Genomic DNA, 11,773 nt, shown 5'->3' with positions numbered 1-11,773 from the left:
GTCAAAATGTAGTGTTTCTCTAGTGTAAAGTTGCATAAAGTGCTTTCACATGGCATTTCTATGAATAATGCCCAAGTCCTTTGCTTTAATTCCCAAAGGCAGAAAACTGCTAAAGTAAATACCCAAATGAAAAAGGCTGGAAAATATTCATTTTCCACTGGATTCATGCTAGGTACCTCTGCCTAATGAGTTCACCAAACGCTCTAAGTACCCTGACAGATACACTACGAGCTGGTTGATGTTAGTCAGCATCTCTCTCTCCTCCCAACAATAATCGTGGGTGTGAATTAATCTCATGGTTTACTCAGATGAGCCGCTCCCTCTGTTTCTTGAGATCTGGGGCTGAACTGTTTATTTTCTCGAATAAACTCCGACAAGACCAGAGCTCGAGAAAGCCTTGTTAGATACACTCAGACATGATGAAATGCTATTCTCTTATTTCTCTGTCAAACCCCTATACAATATTAAGCTCCAGATGGGTCCTTCTAACTATTCCCGCTCGGGGAGGGAGAAGGATGCAATGAGTTAATAAGTTTTCCCTTGGCGTACGTCAGTTATTTCCATTAGTTCACAGCCTTCATCGCTATGTTGAGGCTTAGAATTGAGGGTAAAGCAGACAGTGACATCACTCACTAAAATACAGACTGGGCACTTCAGAAAAAGAAGATGAGAGTCTGACATTTGGATTAAGATGTAGCTGCAGATAAAGAAGCTACAAATCAAAGTACCCAAGAAGAAAGAAAAGATCTAAAATTAATTTTTGTCTGATTTTATTTGTTCATTGAAGTAAGGTCATGATTTACTCTTCCTCGTCAGTAGAAGCAGGACTGAATACACTTGTAGGAGGGAGGTGTAAAAGCAAAGAAGAGTAGAGGTAGGGAAGGTGGATGAGTTTAAATACCTGGTTTCAACCATTCAAAGCAATGACAGAGCACAGGAGAGGTAAAGAAGAGAGTGCAGGCAGGATGGAGCAGGTGGAGACTAGAGTCACAAGTAATTTGTAACAGAGAAATAGCAGCAAGAGTAAAAGAGAAGGTTTACAAGATGGTGCATGATTTGGAGACGGTGGCACTAACAAAAAGACAGGAGGCTGAGAAGGAGGTGGCAGAGCTGAAGATGTGACCACAACACACAGAGTGCAGGGACAGCTCAAGTGTAACAATTTGGAGACAATTAGAGAGGCAAGACTGAGACGGTTTGGACATGTGGAAAAAAGAGATACCAGATGTATTGGACAAAGGATGTTGAAGATGGAGCTACTTGGCAGGAGGAAAAGAAAAGGACAGAAGAGGATGTTGCATCTGCTGTGGCAACCCCTAAAGAGAGCAGCTGAAAAAAGAAGAAGAAGAAAAAGAAGAAACTAGTAACATGATTTTAGATTATATTATGCTACACTTTCAGTTTTGTCTTCTTACCCTCTTGTGTCCTATTCCCCTGATTACCCCCGTGTGTATTTATAGCCCTGCCATTCTTTTGCTCAAAGCTGCATATTTTGTCTAGAGCTGATGGAAACACTTCATCCAGCAGGGGGCAGTGTTGCACCGCTATTCAGCACCACTGCCTGCAAACTTCATAGTGTTGTTACTTCACAGTGTCTGGGCAGGACTCATGATTTCAGCCAGCAGTATTGACACTCCTGAGGTGCCTTTATGATGCGTTCAATAGAAGCTGCTGATGTTAAAATAGACCCACGCTGCACAGGAATGAACATTTTATTAGTTCAGTTTGTGACCCAGTAGCTACTCTCCATCATGTCACAAAGGGACTCCCTTAGTTACTAAACATTTCTTCTCATTTTAACAGAATGCACACTTGACAAGCTAGACAAGAGAAACAAGATACTTTATTTCCTGCTCCTGAAACACAAAAACACAATTAGAAACAATGAAATATTTTAAAATTGTAAACATCAGATTATTTAAGACAAAAACACTTGCATGCATGCATACAAATGTATCTATATTGATAGACGGGATCTATATTAGAGTAACTGTTATCATAAAACAAACCCACATCTGTGAAGCAGCTCAGACGTACTTTAGACAGATCAATACGTGAACCTCGCGATTCACTCTGTGCTCTTCTCTGTTCATTATGAATGTATGAAAGCTGGTGTAACATTAGGACTCACTGTGAAAATGTGTGAGTACTAAATGGAGTTTTGAACTGGCTGCATGTCAGCATGTAGGCTGAATGATGATTCAACCGCCAGGAGAACTTCATATTTTCACCTGATAACATCCAGGAGTTTAATCAGAATCAGAATCAGAATACTTTATTAATCCCGAAGGAAATTAGGATGCAATTTATGAGTTTAAATTGCACCGGTGCTTCTCAAAAGTCTCCTGTCATGCTTCCTGTCATGGTGCAGTCTGTCTACCTTGTAAAGAAATTTAGAATTTAAATCGTGTTGTAGAGATTTTCAACTGTAACTGTAGGAGTGAACCATTGTTGTGTCTACACAATACAGAAAACTTAGCAAACAACCAGTTTTAAATTGTATCTTTAATCACGAATAGTATCTGAAAGTCATGCCCTCAAGAAATGGGAACTAAATCCAGCAAAGACCTGACACAGGATCTGAGAGCTGTATTTGACCCTTTGTTTGATTTACTATCTGCTCGATGAAGCCTCATCAGAAACGGTCTCAGTGGAAGGATAGTTGTCAAGAAGCGATTCTTAAGAAAGGGAAACAGGCAGAAAAGGTCTTGTCATGCTATGTTACACAAGAACTGGACTGAAAAATCAGTAGCAACGGGTCTGATGGAGTGATGAAACTTTCCAAATTTGAAAGTTTTGGTTCAAAGTGTCATCACTATGTGCAGAGGAGCTGAGGAGAGAGGTACAACAGTGAGTGTCTCCAGCCATCTGTAGCCACACTGGAGGCTCCGTCGTGGTTTGGACATCATTCGTGGAAATGTCTGTGAGATTGTGACTCTCCATGCAAAACCATTTGACTGTCAATGGTTTCACACTTGAACAAAACAATGATCCCAAACACACTGCTAGTGCAGTGAAACACACACAGTGGAGCACAGTCATCCATGGATTGGCCTCCCCAGAGCTGAACTTCAAAATTATTGACACAATGTGGGATCATCTTGACAGATAACAGAACAAAACACAGCCAACATCCAAAGAAGAGCTTTGAATGTCCTTTAAGAAGCATGGAGAACTACTCCTGAAGACTACGTATATAAATTACAAAAAAAAAAACTGTCTAAGAGAGTTCAGGCTGTGTTGAATAATGAAGACAATCACACCAGTCTGCTCAGTCTCACATACTGTTTCAATAAATCACTACATCTGTTTTCCCTTTCCCCAGCAACATGTTAAGAAATAAGGAGTGTCTCAAGACTTTTGTACAGTACTGTAATCAGATCTTTTATGTCCCTCTTGACCAGAAAGTTTCAATGGGCATAGAAATAACAAACGATTTGGGTGTGTCCCGTCAAAGGGACTTGTACAAACACTTGTACTTTTCTTCACGCTGACATTATGGCCCATTTTCTGTTGATTAGTGTTTTTTAAAAATAGAAGCTGCATTACATTCACAGAGTCAGTGTTACAAATCATGGTCTGAATATTTCTTATAAGAACTACATTTAAATCAGCATCACTGCCTATTTTTGTTTTCAGTAGTCTTTCAGCCATAGCAAAAAGTAGCAAGTGCTTCTCTTTGGTTTAAAGCTCAAGGTATCACAGTACCACGAAGTATCAACAAAACTGCTGGATCTGCTACCATCCAGCTTCCTCCTTCAGTGGTTACCAGCTTCAGCCTCTGAGCTGCCCATACATCACAAACTCTGTTTATTAAAGGCTATCGGGATTAGTTGGATTCATTACAACAAATCTCTTAATTACAGTAGAGTGAGGGTTAGGATTGAGGCTGAGGCTAATGAGCTGCCCATTTCTTCCTTGTCTCTGCCACAGTGGCTCTAAACCTTTACCTAGATGGTGCTTAAAATCAGAAGAAGTAGAGCCTGAATGAGTCAAAGATGAGCGTGCTGGAGTTTGAGATTTTCCCACACTGCAAGACCACCGGGGTCAGAAGGAAGAGGTCAGATCCCCGGAGCATTTTGCTCGCCTCGGTTTACTTCTTCTTGCTCCTCTCCTGACATCAAACTTCCTCCCCTCTGTTAACACCACCCTCATTTGCAACAAACATAAACACTGCTGAGGCTGGGCTCACAGGTCAGGAGACAACAAATAGCACCTGGATTTGCTTTTGGTGTCTTACAGTCTGTTGAGGTTGGGGGTCAGGTAGCAACCTCACCTCTCTGTCATTTAAATAATAAGTCTTATTGTCTCCAGCTGAGCCAGAGCCAGAATGATTTAACAGCAACATAGTTTAAGTGCAAAAAGAAACATTAGAATTATATTTATGGAGGTCAAGGTGGACTTTAAAAATCTGAGCAGATGTTTAATATGGAGATATTTTTAGAGGGAACATTGGGAATGAGAATGAAGCCTCTGAAGCTGTAAGCCACAAGGCTCTGATGAATTGTAGTAGGATTATAGTAGTATTCCCAGCTGGCCATTAGGACCCCTTTCCCCCCTTAATCCTGCAGCCTTTCTGCAAGCTCCAGACACGCACCCTCATTCACAAAGCAGCTCCTTTATCTTCAGAATCAAAAGACGTGAAAGCTAAACTATCTCTGAACTGTTGCATCATCTTTGCTACCATAAGTAAAATAAATGTGTAACAAGTCTGTATTACTTTATACATACCCTTCCTGTTAAAAGGGAGTTTTTCCTTCTCACTCTCGTCAAAGTGCTTGCTTAACGGGCTAATATGATTGTTTTGGTTTTCTCTGTTTTCCAGTATTGTTATAGGGTCTTTACCTTATAAATAAAGTGCCTCGAGGCAACTGTTGTTGTGATTTGGCGCAATATAAATAAAATTGAATAGAATTTTCATATAGCGAGAGAAGTACAGGTGTGGGTATTAACAGTACTGCTGGCTGTGCTATTTAATGACAGCCACAGTGAACAACACTGCGACTCTCAGTGCTGCGTGTGACTCAGTCATCGATACTTTTATTATTTGCACCTGTGGTTATTCTTTTACGACATGTTTTATTTTATTTTTTTTAAACGCCTTTTCTGAGTGTGGCTGTTTCCTCTCATGTGCTGCACCTGAATCACAGCTACACTCATTTCCCCAAACCGCCCTTTGTGTCTGATGTGTCACAACAGACGTGAATTATTTTTTTCTTGCAGGAAATAACAGTAACCGTCAAGCTTTTCTAGCCTGTCACATTTTCGTCAGCCAGTTTTGACCAACTTCATGGTCACAGTACTAAAACATGGAAGAACACAGGATGTTCATTCGCAATATTTATTTTCTTTTTAGTTTTAATATACTTTTTGCATCTGTGCTCACTTGGAAACATGTTTACAGAAACAGCATGAGGCATTCAACTAGAGGTGGTACCCTCCTTCCTGAGACTGGATCTTCCCTCAAAATTCACCTGAAGGGAGATTTAGCCTATTTTAGAGCCTCAGTCCTGAAATGACCGATGTCATCAACTGTCCAGAGTTGCATCCTCTGCAGTTCACTTTGTACAGCTGGCAGATTTTGTGCCTTATGTAAAAAGAAATGTATTAAGATCGACGTCAGAGCAAGTTGTCTGTTTCACATTTGTAAATTTAAAAGCAAATCTCATCTTCTATTATTTATCTTACCTATTTGTTCTTTCAACGACTATGGAATAAAAAAGCCTAATGAACAATACTTCAGGTATCAAGATATATCTTGCACGACTGATCAGATCAGGCAATGTTTTTCAATCTTGTTATAGCCTCAGTTTCCTGTTCTTAGCTGACAGGAGTGGCACCCAGTGTGGTCCTCTGCTGCTGTTGCTCATCTGCCTTGACATGTTGTGCATTCAGAGATGCTCCAAAGGATACTGCACACCTTTCACAGGATGCCTTCCTATCAGTTCAAAAGGGTCTGACCATTCTACTTCAACCTGACTTCAACAAGACATTTTCACCCCGAGAAACTGCAGTTCACTGGATAATTTTCCCTTTTTCAGACCATTTTCTGTAAATCCTAGAGATGGTTGTATGGAAAAACCTAAGACCGGCTGATCAGGGTCACCTAAAATGACCTTTTCCTCCATTCTGTTGCTCGTTTTGAACATGGTTGTCAAGATGCCTAAATGCACTGAGCTGCAGCCATGTGGTTGTCTATAGATATTTGCATTAATGAGGAGCTGAACTGGTGTACTTAATAATCAGTTTTCTATGAAACCGCACATCTTTGCACAGCTGTTTGGACAAAGCATTTTAAGATGGTCTTAAAACTTCTTTTTGGTGTTCGATGCTATAGATTAATGAATTAATGGGTTGTTTAATAAAATCCTCTGCAGGTAAAATCGTACAAAAACATTCACTTGGATGAAGAGCTTCAGTTTCAGGGATTGTTATTTTATTACAAACACAAGACAGTCACATGGCAATTTAAAAAACATAACACACATTCATGTCGTTAACTCAGTCCTTCACTGCTCACACAGTTCATACATTCAGCAATCAGCATGTGTTTCTACCCACTGAAATCTTTAGTTAGGACTGCCATTGGTGCTTTAGAAATACCTGAGAGCGGTCTATTCTGACTACAGGCTCTAGAATCATGAATAATCTTCCAAATTGACACCGAGACCGCTTTCACCTGCAGTAGAAAACATGACATCATCAGTATTTTCCATTACACAACTTCTCCATATCTGACTCTACACCACCCACCATCAATAACAACGCAATAACTGGTGACAAAATATCGTCCTGTAAACTTTTAACATAAATCAATTTTAATATTTTAAATGAAACAGAAAAAAAGGGAGAAACAACCGCAAATTAAATTGCAAAATCCTTATTTGTTTATGGTCCTTTTATACCACAGAAATCAGTTTTACAGCAATGTCAAAAGAAAGGGAAAACCATTTATGGATTACTTGTCAGTTGTGACTGTAACTCACCTCTGGCAGAGGACAGGAAAGACCCTATCAGCTGGAAGAAATAAGATACAATAAATGGAATCAAGCCTGACTGGAAAGACAAAATGGTGAAGTGGTTCACAGAATCTGGTCTAAAGGGTGAAAGCTGCATTTATACATACAACATTCATGCGTACAGCATGTGGAATTATGTGTTCACTAATAAAGTAAAAGCACAGTGTTAGCTTCCTTCCTTCACAGCTTGGCCCACTGAAATCACAACAATTTAAGACATGAGTGGTAGAAAAGCTTTTTTTTGAGGCTCAATGTAGCGACACTGGAACACGAGAGATGCACTGAAGGTGAAATTTGGACCGATTTTACTTTAATTTAATACTCCATTTGTGCCAGGGAAACTTAAAACAAACAAACAATTTTAAGAATATACTAGACCTCTTGAGCATTCAGTTGACCAAACCTAAGAACTCTGAGTGGTCAAATGAATGCATCTTAAAAGAAACCCACCAGTAAACTGAAAAATTCTGTAAAAGCACGCAAAACACAGCAGAAACTGAAACAACACTGTTAAAGGAAAAACTAAAGGGGAAAAAAAAACACCAAAGAAAACTAAAGTGTTTTTGGGAAGACAATAACGTGACAGGACAGCTGTGGAAGTGACAAGCTAACAGTAAACAGCTAACAGTAAACATACATCTACAGTACTGTATGAATTGTGTGATTAAAACAATATGTACTGCCTTGCATTGCTTCTCCTTTACAACGATAATGAATCTTTTGCTTCTGTCGAGTGTGTCTCAGTGCAATCCTTCACGTTTTGGTTTCTGTAACTTCCACAGCTGCTGCATCAAATAGTTGTTTCCCCAGAAACTAAAAACTTAAATTTTTTTAGCTTTGGCAATGTTTTTTTCTATTTTTGTTGTATTTTTGCAGTCTTTTCTTTCTCTATTTGCTGATGTTTCTTTAGTTGCAGTCCGTTTGACCTCGCAGGGCCACTGTAGTTATCATCTTAAATGGGTAGCAGGCAATCAACAAGGTTAACACTGGCAAACAGCTGATGCGTGGCTGATTAATCAGTGCGTCCCTGTGGCAAACAGCAACAGACACAGCTTACTCTTAAATTAGAGACTTGCCCCCAAACTCAAGACTAACTCTAGGATTTGAGTATGGATTTACACTGGGAAGGCAAAAATTAAAGCAAAGCTCAAACACACACACACACACAGTTGCACACGTGACTGATATTTAAAGCATTGTAAGCATTGCATCCCTGAACAGAGATCATTCTGAAAATTGATTTTTTTTACACTTCTAGCTCCTTGGGTATAAAGTTTATATGATGCCTGAAGGAACGGAGTGGAAAATAATGCGTAGAATTAAGCAAGCAAGGCGTACCCACGCTGCTACCTCACCTAAACTAAGGAATATTCTCAGAAGTGAGAACAGAACGAATTCTGATATTTTCCAAGGCGTCATGTGAGAAAAAGAAGCTTGTGTTTACATTTTTGATGCAAAATGCACAAAGAGGTGCTTACAGCTGAAAAAACAAAACCTCTGGCTTTCTCTCAAAATGTATACAGCTGTATCACTTTTGTGATGCATCATGGCACAAATATTGTGCACATATAAATATGCTGACTTCTTGCATACTCACAGAAAATGTTTACCATGAGAACTTGTACATACTATGTGTTGTTTACATTTAGTGTATAGTATGGAATCAGGGCACAACATGTGCTGTTAACGTGTGCACGCATCTGACACCAGAAGACAACCTGGTGACTTTTTGTTTTCTTACTATCATTAAATCTCTCAATTCCCAAATAATCCAGAGCTATCCAGTATGTTTAACAAGTCTGGTCTGGTCTTTTCACTTAAGTCCCATTTAAGTGAAAAGACAAAAAAGAAACCTTATATAGTAAAGCTCAGTGGTGGTAAAACTTATACATGTAGATACTGATAGGCTGTGAGGCTACTTGGTATCAGACACCAGTTGATCCACTTTGGCTGGTCCCTCATAGATACACGTCCATGGTGTTGAGGATCATTTGCCGACAGAGCGGGCAGTTCTGCTGGTAGATGGGCTGCCTTAAAAGAATCTGTGTACAGTCTCTACACAAGCAGAGGTGTCTGCAAGGCAGAAGCACCACTGTCTTGGCACAATCCTGACAAATCACACACTTCTTCCTCTCCTCCTGTTCCTTCAGCAGAGTCAGCAGACTCTCAGCTGGCAGAGGTTTACCATCTTCGCCTGAACGCGACTTCTTCTTTAGCTGCTTGTCTGTGCTGGAGGAGGGTAAAACTGGATTGAGCACCTCCTGGTGGGCTCCATCTCCTGCTCTACCATCTGGTGGGTCCCGCCTCTCTTCCCCAGGGTCACCGTCACCTCCAGCTCTGTTGTTGCTGTTATTGTTATTGTTTTGCCTGTGAAGATGTGGTCGGAGCATCAGGCCAATCAGGCTGCTTTGGTGAGACAACTGCTGCCAAAGTCGTCTCTCCAGTCGGTAGATGTGATAGAGGATCCTCTGCAGGTACTGCACGTTACGGCGTATAAAGTGAGGCAAGCACAGTAAGGCTGAAGTGATGCAATTGAGAGCCAAACATAATCTACGGAGAAGTGAAAAGGAGTTTATATATTCTACAACGCGCACAGCAATCTGTCGGGACAGTCCCGGGTTTAGGTAAGCGGTGGTGGCCAGTGCAATAGTAATGGTGAGCACGAGGCCGTAGATGTTCAGTATGAAGATGCTAATGAACATGTGCACCAGTGAAACCAGGAAGTCCAAAACCATCTTGCAGGGTGTCCATAGCAAAGCTGATGTGCCGGCCAGGCTGCTGTACAGAAAGGTGAAACAGGTCAACGTGAGCTCCAGCGCCTTCTGCAGTGGGGTGGAAACCGTCTGCCACATGCTGACCAAAGCCAAGTAGACGTTCTGGGTAGCGATAAGCACAAAGTTTACCACTGTGTTGGTAAAATAGACCACCAGGCTGACTGCTATGCCACAGCCCTCAATCACTGACAGCAGCCCTCGACACAAGTGCTCCTTTCCACGCAGTAGGACGTGCATAGACAGGTAACCCACCATCTTCAAGCTCTCCAGGAGCCCCTCCAGAGCCAGCAACAAGCTCCCCAGATTAGCCACAGTGCTGTGAGCTAGGTTTGATGTCGCCTCCGCGGTGGACACAGCGCAAAGCAGAACGAGGTTTCCCAGCTCCAGCACCGAGTTATAAAGGAGGCTGGGCAGGCTGGTTATGAAGGTGATAACTGCCAGGAGAGTCTGCACCACGGTGTGGACGATGACAAAGTTCAGGTCCAGTAGTAAGCAGAGAGCATCCAGACATTTTCCTACAGTGGATATGACAAAGTTCACCAAACCCATGGTAATATTTCTGTAAAGTATTACTGTTTACCACTCGGTGCTCTCAGGTTGTATCCACGTTAAGTCCATTTCTCCTTTCTTTGCTTTGAGTTACATATTGTTGGTCCTCTCAATCAGCACACCATTCTTCGTGTCGTTGAACCTCAACGTCTTTATTTTTCATGTTTTCCCCATTTTTCATGCACTGAAATAACGACATAACACAGCAAACACGCGCTGCACAGGCGGATGTTTAGTTTCAAAAAAGGTCCACACACTTCCGTTTATATTCTAGGTTTCGTTTTGTTGGGTGTCCGGTCAAACTACCACCAAAAAACACTTCTCCGGCTCAACGACGACTTTATAAAACGGCCGAACCCATAAACGAAATCAAGAAAAACCGAGGGAAAAACAGACAAAAGGTTTTGGAGTCTTTACCATCATTACTGTATCCGCCATATTTGTTTTGGTCGAGTGAGCTTACGTATGTGCGTCGTTAAGCTGAGCATGCGCACAGTGTCCCCGGTGTTTACAAGCGGGAAAAAAGTGGATTTAGAAAAAAAGTCGCACATTCAAAACATATTAAAAATATATGCAGAAATAAAATTACGCATTGTCCATAACTTTGATAAAATTGACTTAATCAAACTAACTTTTTTGGGGGTTTTCACACCCTCTTTTATTTTTTTAATCATTTTTATTTGTTGTTGCTCTTTTTCATTATTTTTAAACTAAACAAAATTTACGACACTGAATGTTAATGTGACTTCTAGCATTAGTGAAGTGTATATAAAGATGAACACATTTCAAGGTCTCACGAGTGAACCTCATGTTCTGCTTTAAATCTACATTCCCTCTCATGTCCAGAAACTTCTCTGCTTTCAAAATGAAGTTATAGTCTACATCTGTGAAAATGACCTGGAGCATCAGGAAGCACATTCCTAATGAGTTTATGGTTTTTCCTGCTAGTTTCAAATCTTACTAAATACAGAATAATTCTAGGCTTGTGATTTATAGTCAAATAATCAGACCCAGCCAATATACCCCCCCACCCCCCCAATAAATTTCTGAATTATCTTGGATAAAAAGGCTGATGGTTTTCTTTACTCATTTCAGTTATTACCAGCAAAATAGTTGCATGTTTAATCATCTGGGAATTTACCCGGATTTATTTATTTATTTAGACAGAGATCTTGACCTCCCCCACCCCCCAGTGTTCAGCACAAAGTTATGCCCATGTTTATAGTCACATTTAGAGTTAGACGATCAAAATGATTTGTTGGAAGACAGAGATGAAGGAATATACTGAAGAGGAGAAGAATGAAAGTCTGTGTGAATGAGAGGGAAGCAGGTGCAGCAGTGAAGATGCAAGGAGTAGAGGTAGCGAAGGTAGATGAATTAAAATCTAGAGCATCTAAAGCGACAGGCAACACGCAGGAGAGGTGAAGAAGA

At 40.7% G+C, this 11,773-nt stretch overlaps 1 protein-coding gene across 1 annotated transcript; it reads right to left on the bottom strand.

The window, feature by feature from the left end:
- Positions 1 to 7,400: 7,400 nt before the first annotated feature.
- Positions 7,401 to 10,820, bottom strand: rnf26 (ring finger protein 26). Its single transcript, XM_082502456.1, has one exon. It carries the CDS (start codon positions 10,340 to 10,342, stop codon positions 8,978 to 8,980), a length of 1,365 nt encoding a protein of 454 aa, XP_082358582.1. The 5' UTR covers positions 10,343 to 10,820; the 3' UTR covers positions 7,401 to 8,977.
- Positions 10,821 to 11,773: the final 953 nt, after the last annotated feature.

Source organism: Aulonocara stuartgranti, assembly GCF_965226115.1.
Source record: "Aulonocara stuartgranti genome assembly, chromosome: 14".
NCBI lineage: Eukaryota > Metazoa > Chordata > Actinopteri > Cichliformes > Cichlidae > Aulonocara > Aulonocara stuartgranti.
The sequence above is the reverse complement of the archived record's forward strand: the minus strand, read 5'-3'. Positions and strand labels throughout refer to the sequence as shown.